This window comes from Palaemon carinicauda, chromosome 23, assembly GCF_036898095.1.
Source record: "Palaemon carinicauda isolate YSFRI2023 chromosome 23, ASM3689809v2, whole genome shotgun sequence".
Classification (NCBI taxonomy): domain Eukaryota; kingdom Metazoa; phylum Arthropoda; class Malacostraca; order Decapoda; family Palaemonidae; genus Palaemon; species Palaemon carinicauda.
In genome coordinates, this window is record NC_090747.1 from 86,253,379 (window position 1) to 86,280,639 (window position 27,261).

The 27,261-nt window shown below is 42.3% G+C and overlaps 1 protein-coding gene across 3 annotated transcripts in view; it reads left to right on the plus strand.

The window, feature by feature from the left end:
- Positions 1-24,510, plus strand: part of Ids (iduronate 2-sulfatase) — a 135,498-nt gene extending 110,988 nt beyond the window's left edge. For 2 of the 3 annotated variants that reach the window (XM_068347113.1, XM_068347114.1), the window contains exons 8-9: positions 8,619-8,737; positions 9,481-16,970. In XM_068347113.1, the coding sequence (XP_068203214.1) occupies positions 8,619-8,737; positions 9,481-10,307 (946 nt within the window). In that variant the 3' untranslated portion in view covers positions 10,308-16,970. Of the gene's footprint in view, positions 1-8,618; positions 8,738-9,480; positions 16,971-24,166 lie in introns of those variants that run through there. The other variant, XM_068347115.1, reaches the window with a different exon arrangement.
- The last annotated feature ends 2,751 nt before the right edge of the window (positions 24,511-27,261 follow it).

Below are 27,261 nucleotides of genomic sequence, written 5' to 3' on the forward strand. Positions count from 1 at the left end.
ACGTTTAGTTTTTTAGTCTCCGCAGTTGTTGACGTTCAGAACGTTCAACATGCGCTCTATCGTTACGATAGAGAGTGTATCACGATTTCACGTTGCAGTAAGAGTAAACCGATTCTAGCGTTTCGTTCATTCTTTCTTAGCTTAAATGGTTTATATTCTAAATAAAGGAACTTTTTATTTGGGAAACCTTTCAGTTTTTTCCTTTAGCAAATAACATGTTTTAACGATATATAATTGGGCTCTTCTCTCAGGTGCTAAGTCAAGAGAGAAGAGAGAGAGAGATAGAGACGGAGGGAGAGAGAGGAGAATAAACGTTTCGTTCAAGCGGGTAACGTTGTTCTCGTTTTTTACTCTTCTCCCTAGTCGCTGTAGGGGAAGAAGGTAAAACGTTTCTAGAGTTTTATTCTTGTTCCCAGGCTTTATGCGGTGAGAGATTGTAAACGTAGTTTATTTGATCTAGTGTTTAGTCTCTTTTCCAGCCACTGAATTCGTTTTTTACTCTTCTCCCTAGTCGCTGTAGGGGAAGAAGGTAAAACGTTTCTAGAGTTTTATTCTTGTTCCCAGGCTTTATGCGGTGAGAGATTGTAAACGTAGTTTATTTGATCTAGTGTTTAGTCTCTTTTCCAGCCACTGAATTCTTTATCTTTATTTATGTTTTTCTGTTGCATTGTAAACTGTTTTCGCAATTACTACCTTTTAATGAAGGATAGGATTGCGTGTTTCAGGTAGAAATCAGTTAAAGTTTCGATTTCAGTGAAATAAGTGCAAACAGAAAATCAAAAGTGATAAAGTGATATGCGCTAAGTGTTACAGTGTTGCGTCCAAGGGTTCGTCTGTTCGTGCCAGTTGTTCACCTAGTACGGGACCTCTTACAAGCTCCCAAGCCCAGGGGAGAAGTAATGTCGAACGACTTATGGGTTCCACAGGCCTTGATCGACGAACAGACGTTTTTCCCTCCGTGGTTTCGGGCGTATCTACACACGTTGCCGACGTGAGATCGCCCCACCCACACAAAGACGAGAGAGCCCATTTATTCCTCGTCTGCGGAAGAGGTTTCTCGTAGAAACCATGGACCAAATCTTGCAGCTTTTAAGTGCAAGTCGGTCCCTTCCGCGCAAGTCCAACGGCCTAGGTGTAGCCACTGGGTCAGTTCGGACTCGCTGCAGTCATCCGACGACTGCACACCTCCCAAGAGAGGCAAGGTGGTACCGCAACAGGCAGTAACTCCGTCTGTTGCCGCACCAGCTGTTTTAGACCCTCAGTCCCAACGGACAGTAGATCCGTTTGTTGCCGTTTTTTGTAGACCCTAAGTGGTCTTTACTGCAGTCTATGCAGACTCAGTTAGCTGCGGTTATGCAGGAGTTTCGTGCGGAGAAGGTTTACACTGCTCTCGTTAGCCTACAACCTGCCACACTCCGGCTGCGGAGAGCTCCACCTCCGATGCGCAATCGTCCCTGCCAGACGCATGTTAACGTTAGCCGACGTGCGGCTCCCTCCGTTAACATGCGTGAGCTACCGCATCAGCAGTGGGAAGGTGGAGTCAAGCTGCCGTGTTTTGACGCGATGCGTTAGTTTCCGCAACCCACGGCAGTCCCCACCACGCACCACCACTCCGCTTTGGTTGTTGCCTGCTCCCACACTCCGACTGCGGAGAAGGTTGACGATGCACCCGTTTGCCTACAACCTGCCACGGTTGTGCACCCAGCATGGCTGCCTGCTCCCACACTCTTGTTGTGAGAGCTCCTCCACCCATGCGCAGTCGACCCTGCCAGACGCATGCTGACTCCCACAGACACACGGAGCACTCCGTTGCCGTGCGTGAGCTCCACAAGCTGCCGTGTTTTGACACGGTGTGTCAGCCTCCGCAACCCACTGTGGTTACCTCCACTCGGCCGCAGCAGACTAGTCAGTCAGGAGTTGAGGCTTCCCCACACAGCTTTGGTTGTTGCCAGCTCACAGACTGTCAAGCAGTTACATGACGTTGCCTTCTGGTCTGCTACTAATGCACCAGTGCTGTATGTCCTCACGCACCTGTTGTGGTTGACAGTTCAGTTTTTGACAGTTCACAGACTGTCAAGCAGTTACATAACGTTGCCTTCTGGTCTGCTGCTTATGCACCAGTGAGACCCTCACTGAGATAACCTAGCTTTTCTCGGACATGGTTCCTGTAGATGAGAAAGGGCTGTTCTCCCTCCTTCTGATATTCCTTTGAGGACTCTGTCATTTGGAGAGGAGCCTTAAGCTGCTTAGCCTCCTATGGACTTTAATTAAAGCATAACAAGGCTTCCAGGGATGGTAAATGGTTCCGCTTCAGTCGCTAACCCCGTCTGTTGCCACACCTGCTCCCATAGACCCTAATGGGCTTTGTTGCAAGACATGCAGTCCAAGCTTGTGTCCTTGATAGAGGATTTTTTACGGAGAAGAACCTTCTAGCCAACAACCTTCCTACCGGTTGGTTGTATGCCCTGTTGACGCTGAGGTATCCTACTCACGTCCGCCAGTTGAGATGGTTCCTCCACCGGTGCGACCCAGTGTGGGTTGCCAGTCGCACGTTGACGTTAAGCGACTCTCGGAGGTGGTTGTGGACGTTCAGTGTGTCACTAGGAAGACGTTCAACAACCAGCAGAGGTGACTTGTTGTGACGCAGTGCGGCAACCTCAGCAACCCGGTAGGGGGTTGACTGCACAACCCAGACAGTCTAGACAGTTTCGGGTTGACGCTGTACTTCCTCGCGTCCCCATGGTTGACAGTTCACAGACTGTGCAGCAGTACCATGATCTTGTGTCCGGCTCCGTCACGCATCCACCAGTGCGACCGGATTCAGCGAGTCAGACGTTGCCCACTCCGTTGCCGTTTCCTCATCAGTTTCGGATGAGGAACCCTCTGATGAGGACATTGCTGAACAAGACGTTCAACCCCCAGCCCTGCTATCCATCCAGAAGATGCTGAAGAAGGAACACTGCCCTGTCAGGCTGTGGATGAGTCTGGTTAGGACACTGTCATCCGTGGTTCAATTTGTGTCACTTGGAAGACTACACCTCCGTCCTCTTCTGTATCATCTAGCTTTTCACTGGAAAAGGACAAGACGCTAGAAGCGGTCTCGATCCCGGTTTCCGGAAAGATAAAGTCTGGTCTGACTTGGTGAAAGGACTTTATCAACCTTTGAAAGGGTCTTCCCCTGACTGTTCAGACTCCCAACCACGTTCTCTTCTCGGACGCATCGGACGTAGGCTGGGGTGCGACATTAGGCGGTAGGGAATGCTCGGGATTATGGAACTCGAGTCAAAGGACAATGCATTTCAACTGCAAGAAGCTTCTGGCAGTACGTCTGACCTGGAAAAGCTTCAGGTCTCTCCTTCAAGGCAAAGTGGTGGAGGTGAACACGGTCAACTCCCTGCTTTGACGTACATCTCCAAGCAAGGAGGGACCTACTCTCTGACATGGTACGAGTTCGCAAGTGACCTCCTCTCCTGTTCAACAGGTCTAGACTTTTCACTAGTAACGAGGTTCATCCAAGGCAACTTGAATGTCATAGCAGATTGTCTCAGTAGGAAGGGACAAATAATTCCAACATATTGGACCCTCCACAAGGATGTATGCAAGAGACCTTGGGCCACCTGGGGCCTGCCAACCATAGATCTCTTCGCAACCTCGATGACCAAGAGGCTCCCAATACTTTGCTCACCTATCCCGGACCCAGCAGTAGTTCATATAGATGCCTTTCTACTAGATTGGTCTCATCTAGATCTATATGCATTCCCTCCGTTCTAGATTGTCAACAAGGTACTGCAGAAGTTCGCCTCTCACGAAGGGACAAAGTTGACGCTAGTTGCTTCCCTCTGGCCCGCGAGAGAATAACTTACCGAGGTACTTCGATGGCTAGTAGACGTTCCCAGAACACTTCCCCTAAGGGTGGACCTGCTACGTCTGCCACGCGTAAAGAAGGTACTCCAAGGCCTCCACGCTCTTCGTCTGACTGCCTTCAGAATATCGAAAGACTCTCGAGAACTAGAAGTTTTTCGAAGGAGGCAACCAGAGCGATTGCTAGAGCAAGGAGAACATCCACCCTTAGAGTCTACCATTCGAAGTGGGAAATCTTCCGAAACTGGTGCAAGTCAGTATCCGTATCCTCGACCAGTACCTCTGTAACTCAAATAGCTGACTTCCTCTTATATCTGAGGAAAGAACGATCTCTTTCAGCTCCCACTATCAAGGGTTACAGAAGCATGTTGGCATCAGTCTTCCATCACAGAGGCTTAGATCTTTCCAACAATAAAGATCTACAGGACCTCCTTAAGTCTTTTGAGACCACGAAGGAGCGTCGTTTGGTTACACCTGGTTGGAATTTAGACGTGGTTCTAAGATTCCTTATGTCAGACAGGTTCGAACCACTTCAATCAGCCTCCCTGAAAGATCTCACCTTTAAGACTCTTTTCCTGATATGCTTAACCACAGCTAAAAGAGTCAGTGAGATTCATGCCTTCAGCAAGAACATCGGATTCTCATCCGAAACGGCTACATGTTCTACAACTTGGTTTTCTAGCCAAACACGAGCTGCCTTCTCGGCCTTGACCAATATCGTTCAATATTCCAAGCTTATCGTATGGTTGGAAATGAACTAGAAAGATTATTATGTCCTGTAAGAGCTCTTAAGTTCTTTTTTAAAAACCTTTACGAGGCCCGTCTGAAGCTTTATGGTGTTCAGTTAAGAATCCATCTGTGCCTATGTCAGAGAATTCTTTATCCTATTTTATCAGACTGTTAATACGAGAAGCTCATTCCCTTCTGAATGAGGAAGACCAAGCTTGGCTGAAGGTAAGGACACACGAAGTTAGAGCTGTCACAACTTCCGTGGCCTTTAAACAAAATAGATCTCTGCAAAGTATATTCGACGCAACCTATTGGAAAAGCAAATCAGTGTTCGCGTCTTTTATCTTAAGAATGTCCAGTCTCTTTACGAGAACTGCTACACTCTGGGACCATTCGTAGCAACGAGTGCAGTAGTGGTGGGGGCTCCACCACTACAATTCCCTAATTCCAGAACCTTTTTAATCTTTCTCTTGAAATATTTTTGGGTTGTCCGGAAGGCTAAGAAGCCTTTCGCATCCTACTTGATTTGGCGGGTGGTCAAAATCATTTCTTGAGAAGCGCCTAGATTAGAGGTTTTGATGAGGACCTTTAGTATGGGTTGCAACCCTTCATACTTCAGCTCCTAGGAGTCGCTCAGCATCCTATGAGGATCGCGAGGCTCAGTAAGGAAGACGTACTTAAAAAGGCAGAGTAATTGTTCAAGTCGTCTTCCTTACCAGGTACTTATTTATTTTATGCTTGTTATTTTGAATAACTGCTAAAATGAAATACGGAATACTTAGCTCATAATAATGTCAACATGTAATGCTGGTCTCTACCCACCCCCCTGGGTGTGAATCAGCTATATGATCATCGGGTAAGTTTAATATTGAAAAATGTTATTTTCCTTAGTAAAATAAATTTTTGAATATACTTACCCGATGATCATAAATTAAAGGACCCACCCTTCCTCCCCAATAGAGACCCAGTGGACAGAGGAGAAAATTGGTTCTTGTTGACATCGAGTACTTGAGTACCTACTTGACAGATGGCGCTGTTGATGTACACCCCCACCTGTATAGCGATCGCTGGCGTATTCCGCCCGTAGGTTTTTTCTGTCGGGCAGCAGAGCTGACAGCTATATGATCATCGGGTAAGTATATTCAAAAATTTATTTTACTAAGGAAAATAACATTTTTACCATGCATTAAGAGTTTGTTTTATAATAATTGGATAGTTTTGATAGGAATAAGATGAGAAAAATAATAAATATATCGCTTGGAGTTATAACTTGATTCCCTCGCACACACCACCGTTACCCGCTACCGTCTGTCTCAAAGGTAAGAACTCCATAATTAAGCCATATTTTATTGCAGATCACAGTCCAACAATTATTTATGTCATTTTCTGAGTCTAGGATGAGTATTAATACAAATAAAAACATGTTTTTCCTCTGTTATTTCATTGACTTTGGGGGTTTTAAGAGTGTGGGAACGGATTAATTTTTTTTCAGTTATTTTATATGGGAAAAATTTATTTGAGTACAAGTGCATTGACATACGAGGTCGGTCCTGGAACGCATTATGCTCGTATGTCAAGGTATTACTGTACAGGGGTATAGCCCCATTCTAACCTTCAAGAGGAATCTTGCAGTTGGCCAGGTGTTGAAGGCAGGTGCTTGGAAATGCCCAACAACCTTCAGAGCTTTTTACTTACAAGAGGATACCCACAAGTCCCTTGACACTTTTGTTTTTGGGTATATGGTGGCTGCTTAATTAGTTGTGTAACCAGCCTAGCTCCCACATGGGATAGGAAGCTTCTTGTGTATGATAACACGTAGATGTAAGTCTGGGATGGAAGGTAGAAGGACTGGCTCTTCTCCTTCATCTTTCCTTCCCCTCTCTTAGAGATGAAGCATTCTTGTTACTTGCTGGATCTGACTTGATGCTGACAAGCTACACTTCTGAGCTCTATTCTATAGAATGTAAATAAGTATCCCCCCCATATTTCCTTGAGAGGGAGAATGGCAGAATATATACCAACCCTTTGATCATCATACTCCAGGTATATCATTCCAAAGTGCTCTCCCTTTCTGAAGAATGGATTTTTCCTTTGACCACGCACCAATCTACTTGTACATGCCAGTTCCTATCAACCTATTCATCATTAAGATGGATAGATAAAGGGTTGCTGGAGTCATCTCCTTGGCTCCTGCATGTTATCAGGTAGACTTGCACTTCCAGGGAAGTAAATTAACCAACCAGTTTGGTTGTAGGGTGATTTATGACCCACCAATTAATGAGTCTCCCTATTTTAAAGAATGAAAGGTTTGTATACATATAGAGGAGAAGGCCTCGTAGAAAACCATTGGCAATACTGTAATCATATGGATGTATGGTCAGTCTCTTTGCCATTCATGAGTAGCCTTTAAACCTTTAACATAACTTCCCACCTCAATCCATCCAACAATTCCTTGGTGAAGGACAAAGTGGAAACTCATAGGAGCGGGGAAGGGGAGAGAGCTTCCCCACCACCCGCCTATAACTTCCACCTTGTTATAGAATATTAACTACCAAGTTTTCCAAAGTCATACTTCTATCAAAGGACTCAGGTTGGTATAATAAGAAAAAATACAAATTACTTTTTAGAATGTTTGATATTTACTATTTTTCTCATCATATGTTGAAGCCAAAGTCAATCTGACGCCTCAGCCTTTTTAATCTAGCTTTTCAGCTCTCCACTGATTATCCATTCATATATGTTCTTCCCACCATACTTGAGAATATTTTCAATTTTCTTTGACAATGCACATTTTTCTGCAGCACAAAGTAGCACAGTACAGTACAAGCTTTATGTATCCATCATAAGTTTTCCTCTCTTATAATGGAACATTTTTATTTACCAGAAACCTGACAATTTATCACAACAGACCATTCAATTATTTTGCCATCCCCATGTGCTCTTGCTATGCATCGTGGGCACTAGAGTTTCTCGGGATATCATCTGTTAGATTCAGTACAGTTATTTTCATCTCCACATCAGCACTTGGGAACTTTCCTGATTGTACCACGTACTGTATTTGTAAACTTTGAAGAAAACATCTGAAAGGTTATTGAAATGAGTACAGTAATTAATAATTACTATATTTCACTCTCTTCCTTCCCAGGCACCATTAGTTTTTCTTACATTACATTTCACTCCACCTTTTAAAGATTTCCTTCCATACCTGATTCTGCTATTAACACCTGGTTATCTTTATGCAGCAGCTCCTTGGGGCCCTGTTTCTTGCATACTTTTGTACCTTCATCCATTAACTTTGATATACAGCAGAGGATTCAATGGTGATCTACAATTAACTCCGACAAAATTAATTTCAACCTCTTCCTAATACCTTGCCACTGCCTTCACTGTAGATGTAGTTATAGTGCCGTCGTAAAATCACTAGCTGTATGAGTATATCTGTTATTCCCTGTCCTTGTAATGGATATTAATTACTGTATTTTACTCCCTACTTGTGCAAATGCCTTTTTAACTAATATGGGGTGCAATCCATTCCTCTGTTTGGTATTTTTTCTGTAATATCTTGTTATAAATACTGTATATCTTCTTGATCTCTCTTGCGTTAAGCCCACCTAATTTAAGAATTTTTTAAAATTACCTCAACCTTTCCACTAACTCCTTTTCTAGCATTTTCTAAGCATTTTCAAGAATACTTATTCTTTTGTAATTCCGACACTGTATTGCACCCCTTTTATCTTTGCATAGTATGTTTTTTTACTCAACTGGTCTTATTTCCTTTATCAACCTAAAATTGTATATGCTCCTGTGAAGAATCATCTGCTGCTTTTATTAAGTCATTTAGTGTATTATTCAAGATGGTCCTGGGGCTTTTCATTTTTACACCTTCCTGGAAACCTTTTTAACTTTTGTACCATTCATTGAAAACTACATTCCTGTTTGAATTGTAGTCATATAGTTGCAGTTAATGGGAAGAAAATATTATTCTGATTAAGAAACTGCTATTAATGTCACTTGATCTTTGCTTTCAGATATATTCGACAAGGATACTATGCTGCTACAACTTATGTGGATTCTCTTATTGGTCACCTACTAGCAACTGTCAAGAGCCATTTTGCAGACACCATCGTTGCTTTGTTAGGAGACCATGGTATGTATTCTTTTTTTTATATGATAGCTTGTTGATTAAGGTTGATGTGGTAAAAGGATGCATTTTAAGATAGAGTAATAGTACATTACTATATAGTAAATTCCTGATTACCTTTATTAATTCATTCTTACCACCCCAGATAGATATAAATAATCACATAAGTAACTCACAAAGCCCAGACGATAAAACAGTGCAGTACTGTATTATTCAATTTTATACAGCTCTTATATCAGTGTATATTGATAACTATAAATGGGTTTACAAATGAGGGATAAGGAAAATACTTTTCAAATGATTTAAGAGAGATTGAATGAATTTTTACTTTAGATTTTATTTCAAAGGAATGATGAATCCTATACTTTTTTCTTTTTTTTTTGTTCTTTATATCTGTTTTTATTTCTTTTTTCTTCTTTTCATTCCAAAATGTAATTCTTTATGTATCTACATTTCTCTTAATATTATGGCCTAAAATGCACATGCTTCAGTAAGATATGAAATTATTCAAAGTGCACTTGTAAGTAAGTGCTATGTGGATGCACCACTTTCAGAAATGGGAGCAAACTGCAGAATAACTGCTCAGCCAGGCAACTGCAGTGTTTAGTTTGTGGAGGCTAGAAATAGTTTTGAGGACTTTTTCTAATGTATAGTGTATCAGATTTCAAGGCATTCTGTCTCCCAAAACTTTTTTCCTTTCAAAGTATTGAGGTTTGATAACAAGTATTTTTTTTTATTTTTACTTTCAGGTTGGTCTCTAGGTGAACATCAGGAATGGTCTAAATTCAGCAATTTTGAAGTTGCTACAAGAGTTCCTTTTATTATTAGCAAACTTCAATCAAGTGTTGACCTCATATCAGATAAAGCAAATGGTAAAAACTCTATATATGAGATTAAAAGAGAAAAATTGTATATGAACAATGTTAATGAAAGTGTAAATCATAACAAAATCTTCCCGTTCTTATTTGTTTCAGAGTCTGGTGATATTCATTTTAATACAAAATATAAAGGGAGAACTTTTGATAAGGAATATAACTATAATTTTTCCAGCCATGAAGATTTAGTAGAACTTGTGGACTTATTTCCTACATTAGTTGACCTAGTAGGACTCCCAGCTATTCCACCTTGTCCTGATTATTCACAACATGTTGAAATATGCTCTGAAGGGAATAGTTTAGCTCCATTATTAAATACCAAACTTCCTAATGCATTTGAAAATACATTCAGATCAAAAGTACTTAGTGGTACTGAAATAAAAAAAGCATCTTTTAGTCAATACCCAAGACCAGGTTTGGAGCCCTCAGTCACTCCAGACAGTGATCAGCCTAGAATGAGCGAGACACGCATAATGGGATACTCCATGAGAACTCACCGATTTCGTTATACTGCATGGCTTAAATTTGACAATATTACTTACAAACCAGACTGGAGTGAAATATTAGCTGAGGAATTATATGATCACAAATATGATGACGGTGAAGATCACAATGTATGTCATAAAAAGTCCTACCAGTTTCAGAAGAAACACCTTCTAAAACAGTTGTTTCATAGCCTGGGAATAAACAGTTTAGTTTAACATGCCATGCATTTTAAATAGACTTTATTAAAAGATAGTTTAGAATAATTCCTTTTCAGTTGGAACATACTGAATGGAAATTTTTAACACATTTTTAGACTAAATAGTTTATGATATAAACTTAAAATTATTCTCTTTATGTAAATAGCATTTCTGATGTTCTGACATCACATCTTAAGTTTTGTACTTAGCTTTTCCAAAACTTGTAATTTCCTTTACAGTACTTGCCTCGAAAGTAAAAAGATCATTATATCACACCTTAACATTTAGTGAAATTCCATGTGCTTCGTCAAAATTGAAAAACCATTCCTTTGATGAAAAGTTCTTCAGAAGAAACTGTCCACATTTTTTAATGTTTCTGGTTTCAAAAGTGCTATCTTTATTTTAGCATAACTTCTACACTTTTACTGTACTTTAAAAGCTAAATGTATAAGGTATAGTTTCATCTTTATTAACTTGGTGCTACACTTTTAGTAAGAAAATTTTTTCACTTAAATGCATTAAATGAAAAAACAATATTCGTGCAACTTATTTTTCTCACATCAAATAGAACACTTTAGTTTTATAGTATGTATGAGAAAAAATCCTCACGTTGATGCATATAAGAGTAGCCATGTGAATCAGTGGTCTTGTTAAGCTGCTTTGTACAGTAGTGATACTTATAACTATATCAGGATAGGGACATAGTAATGAAATTCTGTGAAAATAAAAAAATTCACTAATACTAGATGGGGTGTACTTAAGGTAACATAGATGCTGTGAGCTGATATGACCGTGGTTCATTGAAAGATGAAAATAGAACCAGTCAAGGTATTAAAAACATAGAGAACAAAACTGACGATGTTAAAAAGGGGAATCAAGTAGAAGTGTTGGTAATTGTAACATCCAAATGGGGTTGATGGAAACTGAAATAATCAGTATAAAAGGTAGCAGAAGTATTCGGTGTGACATAGTAGGGTTGTAGAGAAAGAGGAACATGGAGGTAAAATGAAGATATACAAAGGGCAGGGAGAAAAAGATATTTAGAACCTTCAAGCTCTAGCAGAGGATAGACACGGATGAAAGTTATTAAGTAAAATTTGGGGAAGGCTAAAAGGTAGGTAACAAAGACAGAAGAGGAATTTAAAGTAGTTAAGTTAAATTCTCATCACCACGGGGGGGAAAAGAGAAAATATTCGGAATACAGATGAAAAAAAGATGTAAAATGTGCAAAGTATATAAAAGATGAAAATTGAGAAATTACAATTGAACATGAGTTACATGAAGATGCAGCATTCCAACTATGAATGCTGTACTGTATTTAGAAAAGTTCTTATGGAAGAAAATTTACATGAATAACCATTAGGAAGATGAAAATCTGAAAGCCCCATTAACAATCAAAATACTGTAATATGCACCTAAACAAAAGCAGCAGGAGAGTCAGGCATACATAAGTGAAAATTTAAGGTCAGTAATAATCAGTTTGGTTTCATGCCAAAAATTAACAACAGAAGCAGTAGCTATAACCAGCCAATTATACAAAGTACTATGCAGGGGGAACAGATTGTACTATACCATATGTTTTTAGATCATGTAAAGTTATTTGTCAGAGTACCAAGACAAATTAGATGTGTATTACAAAGGAAAAGGATTACATGAAGATTTACTAATTGTGGTTTTTCTCTACCCCATCTTAGATCCGTTGGGGATATTGGCACGTTTATTTGAAGAATTTTATGGGGAAATGTCAATTTGTTCCTATGCAGCATACCCTCGTCCTTTAATAATTAGGGTAATTGTTTCTGCGCTAACTGGAATTGGTCGTTGAAGTTATGAATAATGAGCAGTCATCCGATTGGTAAAATGCAGGGCGAGAACTCCCACACCCTCTCCAGTTGGAGGAGACTCACATTTAATTCAGCTGCTGTTGTGTACAGATGTACAAAACAGTTCCTATCAAAATTTAATATTTTCCCTTTTTGCAGTGTGATTGTTGAGAATGGAATGGAACCAAGAACTTGGTACACTGTCTGTTCCAAGATTGATGGAGGAGATGTGGGAACTTCCATCTCCCTTCCTTCCAGGACACTGGACGCCTGCTCCTCCCTCTATCGACGAGTAGTCACTCAGTTTGGTAGAGAGGATAGTACCATTCAAGACCATACTAGACCACATGCACACTTTGGTAGGTCATAAATATAGGCTGGAGATCTTTCGCACTGTGCTGTGGTTGCCCCTACCTGCAGCTTGAGAGGTACAGTGTACCTCGCCAAATGCTGTCAGGTCTCCTACCAGGAGGACTCCTCCTGTTGCCATCATCAGCCCTTGATTATGTTCCTGGTTTTGGTCTTTGAATAGAACAGTCATACTCAGGGGGGGAAGTGAATTTTCCAGAGTAAGCTGCCTCACCCTCACCCTTGGTAGCAGACAAGGGTGTTCAGGGGCAGGATGTCTTGGGGGATCTGGATCGTTGTCAAAAACCACAGAGGCTGACTACCCTAAGTCAGAAACCTCTTTTGTGAGGGTCCTTATGCTCATTTGTTAGTGCAATGGCGTGGGGGAGGCGTCTGTGGCTTCTACCATCAGGGAGGACTTTGGTAATTAATCAGCACTTCAGGACCCCTCAAGGATTGAAACCCTTGTTGGAATTGCCTTGGTTAGATCTTGTTTATTTGGCTTTGAACTGGGTAAATGATGAGATTTAGTGGTCTAAGAATTCACTCCATTCACTGGCTGTTTTCTGACTTGACCGGTGGTTGGGAACAGTTATGTAATTTGCAAAGTCAGCAAGATTATCAACCTCAGAGGCTTTGGAGAAGTACAAGAAACTTATGATGTCTTGGAGGAGGGGGTCATCTTCCTGGCCCACTAGACAGCAAACCTGTGGGCTAACTGATGTTGAAGAGGCGGGACACATTAGTCTCTCTCTTATTAAAGCTAGTTAGCCCAGAGGTGGTTGACGTTACGGAGCTCGTCAGCGCGTGTGCCACATCTCTTCTGCCAGATAGGCATGTTACTGCAGTGGTGGAATCAGGAAGGACTGCTTTGCAGAACTCCTTGATCCACTGTGCTGTTGCCTTCAAGTGTTCTGGCTTTTCGAAGGGAACCTTCGGGTTCAGCCAAGCCTGCAGGTTCAGGACTGAGGAAAGAGCCTGTGCCCGCTCCGAGACCCCGTTCAGAAGATCCCGCAACCTCTTCTAGAAAGAACCTGAGTGTGCACAGCCTTTTTGACCACCCCAGCCTGATCCTTTATGGAAAGGTGGTGGTGGGAAGAGGGGAGGGAGAAGGAAACGTTGAGATGACTGTTCCCTTTCTCCCGCTGCTGTAAATAGGGGTTGCTTGTCTCTCTACCAGGCAATGTGGCGGAGACACGGTGCCTAGTCTTGGGTAGTGAGTATCCTTCCAGAACCACCAACCTCCCCCCTCTCCAATTCCAATGGGACATCAAACTTCTGCAAAGGCCCTGGCCTCGCTGGCAGAAAGGTAAGGGATGTTGGAGTGGAATGCACTTGAAGTCGTTCGAAAAGGGCCTCAGAGCTTTTACAGTCAAATCTTCTTAGTGGAGAAGGGGAAGGGGAGCTAGGAGACTGGTCATCGACCTCTCCTGAAAATGTTTGTGCGTAAAACAAAGTTCAATATGGAAACAGTGAAGTCTGTGCTGTTTTCCATCAGGGAGGGACACTTCATGCTTTAGGTAGATCTGAATACGTGTACTTTCACGTGCCTGTTAATTAGTCTTCTCAAAAGTACCTCCGCTTTTCCCTCTATGATACGGTTAACCAGTTCAAGACACTGTGCTTCGAACTTTGTACAGCTCCCCAGGTGTTCATTCGAGTGTTCACCTTGGTAGCTGCTTGGGCCCACGATATATCTTGATGATTGGTTGATCCTGGTCTCCTCAGACAGGTAGTTGCTTCAGGATTCAGATCAAAGTCTCACATTTTGCCATGATCTAGGGATTGTGGTAAACTGTGAGAACTTGAATCTCATAAACAAGCAGAAGTTGAAGTACCTGGTTATACTGATAGACTCGGCAGCAGTGAGTCTTTCCCACTGACAATTGTATCGGCATCCTCAGGGAGGTTTAGTGACCCTCTCTGTCCAAGACAGTAGATCCAGCTTGGTATTGGTAACGTCTTCTTGGTTCTCTGCTCTCGTAGAAGCTCGTTCCTCCTGGGCAACTCCACCAGAGATCTTTTCAATGGTGTGTGAAGGATCACTGATCATTGTATAGGGATCTCCTATCCCATCCAGTGGGGCAAGAGATTGGGGATGATGTAACCTCTTGGCTAGACAAGAACAACTTCACCAGGATAGTTCCTTTTCATCTCTTGACATGCAGCTGTTCTCAGATACATCAAAGGATGGGTGGAGGGTACAACTAGAAGACCAGGTACATGAGTGTGGACCAAAGAGGAGAGGCATCTCCACATAAACATCCTTGAGATGCACATTTCTAGGTATTACAAGCATTATAAGAACATTTGAAGAGGCACTTAGTAGTTTTGATGAGCAACAACACTACTGTGGTGGCTTACATCAACTAATGGGGCACAGTCTCGTGTCTTCTATGCAAGTCGACGAAGCAAAGCGAATGCACGTTTAGGCAGCTTTTAATGCCATAGCGTTGTCAGCAAGATACATTCTGAGCAAGTGGAATGTACTAGCAGATGCACTTAGTCCTCAGAGACAGGTTGTAGGAGCAGAGTGGTCCCTACATCCTCTAATAGTGGAAAGGCTTCCTCTTTGTGGGGCTTCCCAGTGATCAATATGTTTGCCATGCAACTGAACAAAAAGTTACCCTATTCCAGATCAATGCAAGGTGTTTGAGGACACCTTTCAACACCTATGATATCATTTGGGCATCTATGCCTTTTTACAATTCACCCTGATCCATCCGATAAACAACAAGGTGTTGCTTATGCCAGGACTCCCATATGGTCTCATGCTGAATGGTATCCAGATCTGCTTGCTCTTGTGGTTAAGTTCCTGAGAGAGCTACTCCTAAGGCCCACTCTTCTCTGTCAGCCACACCTGCAGAGTTACCACCAAGCCGTAAACTCATTAGCTCTTCACAGGTGGAGACTATCCAGCATCTTCTCCAAGCAAAAGGTTTTTCGATAGGCACTACACAGGAGGTGTCTGGATATCTCCAGAGGTCGTCTACAGCTTTCTACTGGGCTGAGTGTGCCCTCTTCAGCGATTGGTGTTGTAGATGAGATATTTCTCAGGTTGGAACAACTCTAGCACAGATCCTGAATTTCCTTGTCTTTCTTTGCCGAGAAAAGCACCTCCTCTTAGTTGTGGCCTTGAGGATGGTTTTTCAAGTGAAGTGTATAGACCTCTCTACTTCCTGGGAGTTTTCTATGCTCGTGAGGAGCTTCAAGCAGTCTTGCCCTCCTTAGGATCTCAGGCCCCCTGATTTGGATAGACTTTGGTCCTCAAGGCTCTTATGCAAACCATATTCAAGCCTTTTGGTAGGTCGTCAGATAGGGATCTGACTGTCAAGACTGTCTTCTAACTAGCTCTAGCATCACTGAAGAGTTGTACGGTCTCTTATGTAGCCAAACTCGTTGAGGGGTGGAAGGAGGTCTCCTTCAGTTTTGTGTCAGACTTTGTTGCCAAGACGTAAAACCCAGTGGCACATGACCCAGGTTTGATTCCTTCTCCATCCCTTCCCTCCGAGAGGCGTCGGGTGGTCATCGAGAGGAGATTCTCCCGTGTCCTGTGAGTACTCTGGAGTGTTATCTGAATAGGACCTAACAGCTCAGGTCTGTGTATTGGAGACTTTTTGCTAGCACTGGCAGGTCTAAGTAGGAGGTCAGGGGTATTGGTCTCACCCTCATTTTCAGGAGGAACCTGTCGAGTACAGTAATGAATACAGTATGATTATTTAATATAAAATAATGCAATTACTATTGATTCTGAAATTTCTGAATTATTCAGCTAAGAAAAAAAATATTCCTTAAACTTTTTCAGATCTTTGATGTGATATTTTTTGTATATTGATGTTGCTGTAAGATTGTTTCAACCATATCAACTTAACTAAATGTGATTGATAATGGTGTAATGCATCTACTGATAAATTGTTGAAGTCTTATCAGGTAATAACCTCCAAACTTTTTTATTGAAGTGTGCATGAAATCTAGGTAATACAGTATAGAACTGTACTTGAACATTTGTTTTTTACCAGTTTACATAAAATGTTCAAAAGTATTTTCTTTTTCATGAAAAAAGTCTCATAATTTAGCAAGCATAAAGTACATTTAAAGCACCATGTCCTCTTATTTATTTATTTCTGTTTTGCTAATTTACCAACAACTGTATATATATGCCTTTCTGTGTGGGAATACCTTAATGGGGTGAAAGAGTGTGTATCACCATGATCAGCAAAGCTTTACCAATCAGAGCCACCCATACTAGGTTTGTTTGCTGTGAGCTATCAGACTAAAGTCTCCCACCATCGCCAATTTGTAGTGACCAGCATGGTGATGAAAGTGGCCAAACCCCAGACATGATTAAGGAAATATCTGAGGCCTATGTCCTGCAGTGGAATAGAAATGGCTGCATTTATTATTGGGCATATATAACTGTACTTTGTTGATTTGATAACTATCTTTTATTTTGAAAATGTTTCACTAGTTGTGGGTTGATTTTTTTTAGCATGATAGCATTTTATTCTGTGAAAGTATCCATAATAGAATAATTCCCATAAATTTTTCAATATTAAACTTACCCGATAATCATGTAGCTGTCAACTCCGTTGCCCGACAGAATTCTATGGAGGGATACGCCAGCTATCACAATACTAGAAGGGGGTGTATTTACCAGCGCCACCTGTGGCCAGGTACTCAAGTACTTCTTGTTGACACCTCCTCAATTATTCCTCTGTCGTGCTTCCGGCAAGACGTTCTGGGATACGCTTATGTTCTTGGAGTATTTTCACGACTTTGGTGAAGTATTTCTCTTTGATTTCGGCTGTCGCTTTACTGGAAACTTCTATATTAGCTTAGTTAGCTTTTGGAATTAATTTGATTAATTATGGTGACGAAGAGAGTATGAACTCTCGTTCACCTTTCAATGGCCGACCCTTCCCTTAGACGGAAGTGTTGGTGTCTAAGAGAGTATAGACTCTCTTTCTTAATTTTGCTTAACAAAAGTTATAGATTTATTTTATATCTCTCCGCCTCTTATAGGCCTCTTCGATTAACTTCCTTTTATTATAAACTTATTAAAATTAATTTTTATATTTGTTTATATTCGACCTTCCTAATAGTAGGCGGTCTTTTCTTGGTACCGAAGTTAATTAACATTGAGCCCGTCATTTCGGTTTTACCTGTTAACATATTATGCTATTTCCGCCACAGAGTTTGAAAGAATTTCTTTGATAGTCTCGTACTGTTTTCAAAGTTGAACTAACGTTTTGTTTTGTCTCTGCAGTTGTTGACGTTCAGAACGTTCAACTTGCACTCTATCGTTACGATAGAGAAAGAATGTTCACGGTTTCACGTTGCAGTAAGAGTAACCGTGTCTAGCGTTTTGTTCATTCTTTCTTAACTTAATGGTTTTGATCCTAATAAAGGAACTTTTCAGTTTTTTCCTTTAACAATAATATGTTTTAACGATATATATGATTGGGCTCTTCTCTCAGGTTCTAAGTCAAGAGAGAGAGAGAGAGAGAGAGATAGAGACGGAGGGAGAAAGAGGATAAACGTTTCATTCAAGCCTGCCAGGCGTACGAGTAACGTCGTTATCGTTTTTGCTCTTCTCCCTAGTCTCTTTAGGGGAAGAAACTAAACGTTTCTAGAGTGATCTAGTGTTTAGTCTCTTCCCAGCCACTGAATTATCTTTCATTAGATTTTTCTGTTACATTGTAATTCTGTTTTCGCAATTACTAACTTTTGAGAAAGGATAGAATTGCGTGTTTCAGGTACAAACCACTTAAAGTTTCGAGTTCAGTGAAATAAGTGCAAACAGAAATCAAAGTGATAAGTGATTAGCGCAAAGTATGTCAGTGTTGTGCGTGAGGGTACTTTTGTGCGCGCCAGTCGTCCTCCCAGTCCGGGACCTCTTGCAAGCTCCCAAGCCCAGGGGAGAAGCAATGTCGAAGGGCATAAGGGTTCAGCAGGCCTTGATCGGCGCACAGAAGTATCCTCGGTGGTTGTGGGCGTGTCTTACCGAGACCGTCACTCCCACCCGCAGACGATTGAGCCCTTATTTTGCTCGTCTGCAGAAGAGATTTAGGGGAGAAAATAAAGGCGGAGTAACGCTGGTCTCAGGTCTCAAGACCTCTTAAACGTAAAGTCCAGACCTATGCCAGACGTACGAAGTTAAAGTTCAACAACCCGGATGCAGTCATTGGGTTAGCTCTGACTCTCCTCAGTCATCAGTTGAATACACTCCGCCTAAGAGGAGTAAGGTTCTGCCGCAACAGATCTCTGCTGTTAAGGCTTTTCCTCAGCAGACCTTAGTGTCTGCCGACCCCAAGTTGACTCTACTGCAGTCCATGCAGTCACAACTTTCGGTCTTGATGCGTGAGTGTCGGGCTGAGAGTGTTGCGCCTCCGCCTCCGCCTACACTCCCTCCGCCTATGCTCGCTCCGCCTGATCGCAGTACCACCTGCCAGGCGTACGATGTTGTGGACTCTACTACAGTCCATGCAAGCACAGCTTTCGGACTTGATGCGTGAGTGTCGGGCTGAGAGTGTTGCTCCTCCGCCTCCGCCTACACTCCCTCCGCCTACACTCGCTCCGCCTGATCGCAGTACCACCTGCCAGGCGTACGATGTTGTGGACTCTACTACAGTCCATGCAAGCACAGCTTTCGGACTTGATGCGTGAGTGTCGGGCTGAGAGTGTTGCTCCTCCGCCTCCGCCTACACTCCCTCCGCCTACGCTCGCTCCGCCTGATCGCAGTACCACCTGCCAGGCGTACGATGTTGAGCCACGTGCTGAGTTTGCTGTTCCCAGTGGTGTTCAGCCTCCGCCTTCCTTAAGGTAACCTTTACAATGGGATCAGGAGGATTATACCTCTCTTCCTCCGCCTCCACTTGCTGCTCCACCAGTGATGCAACACTCGGTTGAGGTACAACTACCTCTCCCGTCCATGAGTCAGTCTCCTCAGCTCTCGCTGCAGCGAGCTCAACCCTCCACAAGGCAAGCACCACAACACCTTAGCCTTGCGCCTCAGGAGCCTCAGCTTGCGAGACATTTACCTTGTTCTGCGCAGCCTCTTCCTCATCGCGCTCCGCTCACACCACAGGAACTGGAACTTGCTACTCCGCTTCCGCCAACCGCTCAGCAAGCGCAACCCTTGGGTTCTACCACTCATGCTAGGAGTCAGCCTCCTCCACCCATGCGCCTTCCTTCTGCTTGTCTTTTATTCAGCCTTTGCAGACTGAGCCTCAGGTGTTCCCTCAACAGAGTCTTGAAGAGGAAACCACAACTATTGTTGTTCCAGCTCGTTCTGACTCTGCTGTTCAGCATACCTTACCTCCATTTTCAAACCATGGCAAAAATATGAATCATGAGTTATGAATGTAAGGTAAACATTATGTTGATTTTAAAACCCCATGCAAGCATGCATAAAGCACTCTAGCACTGGTCATGGAATTTCTGAGAAATGTTAAACGCCATGCACACGCTCTGCTTTCCTTACAGCAGGCTCTGCTTACAGCAGGCTCTGCTTACTACATGCTCTGCATACAGCATGCTCTGCATACAGCATGCTCTGCATACAACATGCTCTGCATACAGCATGCTCTGCATTCAGCATGCTCTGCATACAACATGCTCTGCATACAGCATGCTCTGCATTCAGCATGCTCTGCATACAACATGCTCTACATACAGCATGCTCTGCATACAGCATACTCTGCATACATCATGCTCTGCATACCTTACCGCATGCTTCTCAGTCACACATCTTGGGTTGTTGCCAACTCACTAGACTGTCAAGCAGTTTCATAACGTTGCCTTCTAGTCTGCTGCTTTTGCACCAGTGAACCCTCACTCAGAGAACTTAGCTTTTCTAGGATAAGGTCCCTGTAGATGAGAAAGTTCTTTTCTCCCTCCTTCTGATATTCCCTTGAGGACTCTGTCATTTGGAGGGAGCCTTTAGCTGCATAACCTCTTATGGACTTTTATTTAAGCATAACATGCTTCCAGGGAAGGTAATGGTTCCACTTCAGTCGCTAATCCCGTCTGTTACCACACCTGCTCCCATAGACCTTGAGCTGTGTTGCATGACATGCAGTCCAAGCTTAGTCCTTGTTAGAGGATTTTTTGTTTACGGAGTCAATGTGTCACGGGGAAGACGTTCAACAACCAACAGAAGTGACTTGTTGTGACGCAGTGCGGCAACCTCAGCAACCCGTTAAGGAGTTGTCTGTACGACCCAGACAGTCTAGACAGATTCGGGTTGTCACTGTACTTCCTCGCTTGCCCATGATTGACAGTTCACAGACTGTGCAGCAGTATCATGATCTTGTGTCCGGCTCCGTCAGACGACTGGCTTTTAAGAGCTCCCACAAGTCGTCGCTGTCTGGAGATTTTCAAATGGACTATGGATCTGACCAAGGAACTGGGCCTCCTGGTCAATTTTGAGGAGTCTCAGCTCGTTCCATCCCAGACCATTGTCTCCTTGGGTATGGATCTTCAGAGTCGAGCTTTTCGGACTTTTCCGTCGGCCCCAAGGATCTTCCAAGCCCTAGAATGCATCCAGAGCATGCTGAGAAGGAACCGATGCTCAGTCAGGTAGTGGATGAGTCTAACAGGGACACTTTCATCGCTGGCCCTGTTCATCGTGTTAGGGAGACTCCACCTCCCCCCCTTCAGTATCATCTAGCTGCTCACTGGATAAAGGACATGACGCTAGAGACGGTCTCAGTTCCTGTTTCCGAAGAGAGGAGGTCTTCTCTCGCGTGGTGTAAGAACAGCTTTCTTCTCAAGGAAGGCTACCTTTGGCTGTTCAGAAACACGACCGCCGTCTCCTCTCGGACGCATCAGACACGGGCTGGGGTGCGACTTTGGACGGACAAGAATGCTCGGGAACATGGAATCAGGAGCAAAGGACACTTCACATCATTTGCAAGAAGTTGTTGGCGGTTATTCTGGCCTTGATAAACTTCAAGTCCCTCCAGCTTAACAAAGTGGTGGAGGTGGACTCTGACAACACCACAGCCCTGGCTTACATCTTCAAGCAGGGAGGGACTCTTTCGTGGAAGTTGTTCTAGATCGCAAGGGACCTACTCATCTGGTCTTTAGATCGAAAGCTAACTGGTAACGAGGTTCATTCAGGGCGATATGAATGTCATGGCAGATCACCTCAGACGGAAGGGTCAGGTCATCCCCACAGAGTGGACCCTTCTCAAGAATGTTTGCAACAGACTTTGGGCCCTGTGGGGTCAGCCAACCATAGATCTGTTCACTACCTCGATTACCTAGAGACTCCTGTTGTATTGTTCTCCGATTCCAGACCCAGCAGCAGTTCACGTGGATGCTTTTCTGCTGGATTGGTTCCATCTCGACCTGTATGCATTCCCGCCGTTCAAGATTGTCAACAGAGTACTTCAGAAGTTCTCCTCTCACTAAGGGACACGGCTGACGTTGGTTGGCTCCGCTCTGGTCCGCGAGAGAATGGTTCTTGGAGGTACTGCAATGGCTGGTCGACATTCCCAGGACTCTTCCTCTAGGAGTGAACCTTCTAAGTCTACCTCACGTAAAGAAGGTACACCCAATCCTCCACGCTCTTCGTCTGACTGCCTTCAGACTTACGAAAGACTCTCAAGAGCTAGGGGCTTTTCGAAGGAGGCAGCCAGAGCGATTGCCAAAGCAAGGAGAACATCCACTCTCAGAATCTATCAGTCTCAAGGGGAAGTCTTCCGTAGCTGGTACAAGACCAATGCAGTTTCCTCAACCAGTACCACTGTAACCCAGATTGCTGACTTCCTGTTATATCTAAGGAAAGTAAGATCCCTTTCAGCTCCTACGATCAAGGGTTACAGAAGTATGTTGGCAGCGGTTTTCCGCCACAGAGGCTTGGATCTTTCCACCAACAAAGATCTACAGGACCTCCCTAGGTCTTTTGAGACCTCAAAGGAACGTCGGTTGTCCACTCCAGGCTGGAATCTAGACGTGGTCCTAAGGTTCCTTATGTCATCAAGATTTGAACCTCTCCAATCAGCCTCTTTTTAGGACCTCACATTAAAAACTCTTTTCCTCGTGTGCTTGACAACAGCTAAAAGAGTAAGTGAGATCCACGCCTTCAGCAGGATCATTGTTTTCACATCTGAAACGGCTACATGTTCCTTGCAGCTCGGTTTTTGCTAAACGAGCTTCCTTCACGTCCTTGGCCTAAGTCGTTCGAGATCCCAAGCCTGTCCAACTTGGTGGGGAATGATCTGAAGAGAGTACTTTGCCCAGTTAGAGCTCTTAGGTACTATCTAAAAAGGTCTTAACCTTTACAAGGACAATCAGAAGCCTTATAGTGTGCTATCAAGAAACCTTCTTTTCCAAGTTCTAAGAACTCAGTTTCTTACTATTCAGGCTTCTGATTAGAGAAACACATTCTCATCTGAAGGAAGAAGACCTTGCTTTGCTGAAGGTAAGGACACATGAAGTGGGAGCTGTGGCTACTTCAGTGGCCTTCTAACAGAACCATTCTCTGCAGAGTGTTATGGATGCAACCTATTGGAGAAGCAAGTCAGTGTTCGCATCATTCTATCTCAAAGATGTCCAGTCTCTTTACGAGTACTGCTACACCCTGGGACCATTCGTAGCAACGAATGCAGTAGTAGGCGAGGGCTCAGCCACTACATTCCCATAATCCCATAACCTTTTAACCTTTCTCTTGAATACTTTTTATGGGTTGTACGGTCGGCTAAGAAGCCTTCCACATCCTTGTTGATTTGGCGGGTGGTCAATTCTTTCTTGAGAAGCGCCGAGGTTAAAGGTTGTGATGAGGTCCTTTAGTATGGGTTGCAGCCCTGTATACTTTAGCACCTTTGAGTTGATTCAGCCTCCCAAGAGGAACGCTGCGCTCAGTAAGGAAGACGATCTTATTAAAGGCAGAGTAACGGTTCAAGTCGACTTCCTTACCAGGTACTTATTATTTCATTGTTATTGTGGATAACTGATTATATGAAATACGGGATACTTAGCTATCCTTTAGTCTTGTACACTGGTTTTTCACCCACCCCCCTGGGTGTGAATCAGCTACATGATTATCGGGTAAGTTTAATATTGAAAAATGTTATTTTTATTAGTAAAATAAATTTTTGAATATACTTACCCGATAATCATGATTTAATCGACCCTCCCTTCCTCCCCATAGAGAACCAGTGGACCGAGGAATAATTGAGGAGGTGTCAACAAGAAGTACTTGAGTACCTGGCCACAGGTGGCGCTGGTAAATACACCCCCTTCTAGTATTGTGATAGCTGGCGTATCCCTCCATAGAATTCTGTCGGGCAACGGAGTTGACAGCTACATGATTATCGGGTAAGTATATTCAAAAATTTATTTTACTAATAAAAATAACATTTTTAATGGTAATTAATATAACTATAAAAATTCATTATAGTATAGCCTTTTTATAGTGTCAATAGTATTCTGCAGCTGTTCCTGTGCTTTAGATACATTACTATTAGAGAAATCAGTTGAGTTGAAAAAGAAATTTTGTATAGCTTTATAAACTAAAAACATGACTAGAGTCCTTTTAAAATGTTTTACCAATTGTAAATAGATTTTTTTTGCCTGAAGATTATCATTTTATTGCTACTTTAACTTGTTTGATATCGAACTTGAAAAAGTTCTACATAGGACATCACTGACTTGTAACTAAAAGTATAGTGCTGTACATGTTTTTTATCTCTATTCCAGATAATTTCCTCACTGTTAAATGACTATCTTTAAAACATTGGATATGCATTAAGCCCTTCTTACTACACAACTAGTTTGAGATGGACATATAGCTTGCGGTCAGAAAAATTTCATGATTGACGATGAGATTCATGTTGAAAAGCCCTTCGAGAGATTGTTGAATACAAGGAAATACAGTTTTTATGATACCACCACCTTATTTCCAGTATTTCAAGACTTCAAAAGGACTGCAATGATTGCACAAATTTCTCAATACAGGTATCTACCTTGTTCCCCCACATTGTTTTGTCTAAAAAAGTTTTATATATTCATTACTATTTACAGAATATAAACCAGATTTTGTACTACTGCTTTTTACTGTGAAACATTGCCATTACCTATTATAATTTTAACCAGATCTCCAAGTACCTTTTCTGAACTCTTTATGACTTGTCAATAAAAGTGTTAATTGGAACAAGAGAAAGTTCAAGAAAAGTTGGAGATTTTAGTAGAGAGAGCCCAAAAATAATATGTTCATTCCAAAAGAAAGACATTTTATGCAACTTTGCATAAATTTTGTGTAGGTAAATGCTTAGATGCTAATGCAAAAAATGCACTCGGTTTCCTTTCCCCTAACTATATTGAATGAGCTGATAAGAAGAATGGTAGGCGTTTCTTATTACATTAATACTTCAAAATGGCATTTTGTTGCCTTTTGTATTTTAGGCTTATTGCACAAGTATGTGTAACTTGTATAATGAATCCAAAATATCATTATTAGACAAACGTTTTTTTATGAAAAAACATTGACAGAATTCTTATTCAATATGTCAGTCTTTCTATGGTGTTTTATAAATCTCCCCATTAAAATATTTATTGCTATCTCACCCAAAAATAAATTTTTCCTATGTCAAAATCCCTTTAGTAGTGTCTGTCATGCCCCCATACAATCCAATAGAAATATAGTTTTATTATTTTTTTCAAATTTCCAAGCATTTCTCAAACAAATCTCCTGAGGTCTTAGGTGAGGAAGTAGTTATGGGATTTCATAACGAAATGAAAGATTTGATGTCCTTGTTTTCAAACTCAAGCAGTTTCGAGTAGTAGGTGGGTCTTTTCTTAGCATCATTATTGAATTTTCTAGTAAAAGAATGTAAAAAGTAGTTGTTGGTGGGCACCATAGTGAGTATAAGAATTTAAAATCTGGTGTTCCTCAGGGGAGTGTTTTGGCTCATTACTTTCCATACTACTGTATATACATCCTGAAGTAATGGCTGAAGTGCACAGAGTTGGGTTCACTGACTACATTCCCCTCCATGTGGTGTAGAGGTGCAAGATTTTTTCATGGAGTGCAGAGGGTAAGCTTTTTTTATGGGGTGGGGAGGTTTAGATTTTTTTAAAGGAATGCGGAGGGGTAAGAGCGTTTACACTTTACAAGGTGTGGGTGGAGTGGTAAATTTTTTTTATCGAATTTTAATCTGATGAATTGATAATAATTTTAAATAATTCCTAGTTTGAAATTTCTGGGCTCGAACCTGTGCCGCCCAGTGAATAAGCTCCATTTAAGCACTTATTCTTAGGTAATTTACTGCTAAATATACCAGAGAAAAAATGTAAAGGAGTGCTAGGTTAACTAGCTCGCTCACCTATTGGTGTCGGTATAAAATTGGGCGTATAATCCAGAGGTCCCGCACTATTTAGATTAATCCACGACAGAGAACCCCAATAGAGGAGAGCCGTTCAACCTCACTCGGTACTACTACAATGCATCCGCTCAGAACCCAACTCCGTTTAGCACGACTTGTGCAGTAACCCGCATTTTTCTAGTGCTCTCGATTTTTGGATATTTTCTAGTGAATTATGGCTTCTTCGTCGGTTTCCCAGGAGACACCGTCTAAGTTAAGTACCAAGCTGGGTTTTACTGTGTTTTGAGCAACCTAGATCGTTTAATATTTATATTATAGGAGTTTATTCTCTTCGTTCATACCGATCTTGCTTGATTTCACTACAGTTGGTACTCCTGTTTTTGAGAGCTTTTAATTTTCACTTGCGGTGTTACTATGTGTATTATTTTTATAATCAAATATTATTTGTTATTGTGAATATTCATTATTAGCGTTTAGAATCCTCGTGGTTCAATTTTTGGGCCGATATCATTTACGTATCGCTATGGCTGCCGACCGTGCTAAGGCGGCAATGTTATTTTAGCCATCAGGTGTGTCTTTTGTGATTTAATTATTTATGTTGCATGCCTTGCCCAAAAATTTTCTATGTGTTTATTCATATATTTAACGCTATTATTAATTTTATAATGAATATTTGTGCCATTACTCCGTTTGATCTGTCTGGTGGGGATCGTCAGTTGGTAGCCCTGCTGCCTCGTATCACGTGATCCTCCCCCACGCTCCCCCTCTAGCTAGGTGGGAGGCTAGGCTTCTCCCCCCTCCACTAAGGGACCGTTGCCTTCCCTCCTTTTAGAGGGGGTAGTTAAGTGTTTATGGACTTTGTCCTCCGGGTGGCCCGGCGGTTTAGTCTCTGTCTAGTCTGGTTGGCCACCGGTCAACAGAGTTGGATCCCGGTGCACCCTATTTTATATTCACTTTTCATTCTGGCTTATGTTATACGAAACCCTCCGGGTTCGATTGGCAGTTCTTAGTTACAGTTCCGCCCCCCTATTATTTTATAACATTTCCTATGATGATTATATATGACAGATCTCTACCCCGGAGTCTCTAAAGGAATTGGTATTGAATATACCTTTATTTCCCGGCCCGGGGTCTACCCCACCCCGGGAAATCAGACACTATGTGTCTTAATTCCTTGTTATTGCATCCTTTTTTATGCTCCCGGCTTGACCGGAATGGATGGCTATACTTTAGTTTCAAGTTAGACTTATGTTTAGGCCCGGGACCTCCGGTCCCGCCCCTATGTAAGAATATTACAGTTAAGCTCTAACCTTGCGTTAGACCTATGTTAGGCCCGGGTCCTCCGGACCCGCCCCTAAAAAAAAAAAAAAAAAAAAAAAAAAAAAAAAATTATTTTATTTTCTACAGTCTAATCTTGTGTTAGACCTATGTTAGGCCCGGGTCCTCCGGACCCGCCCCTACTTAAAAGAA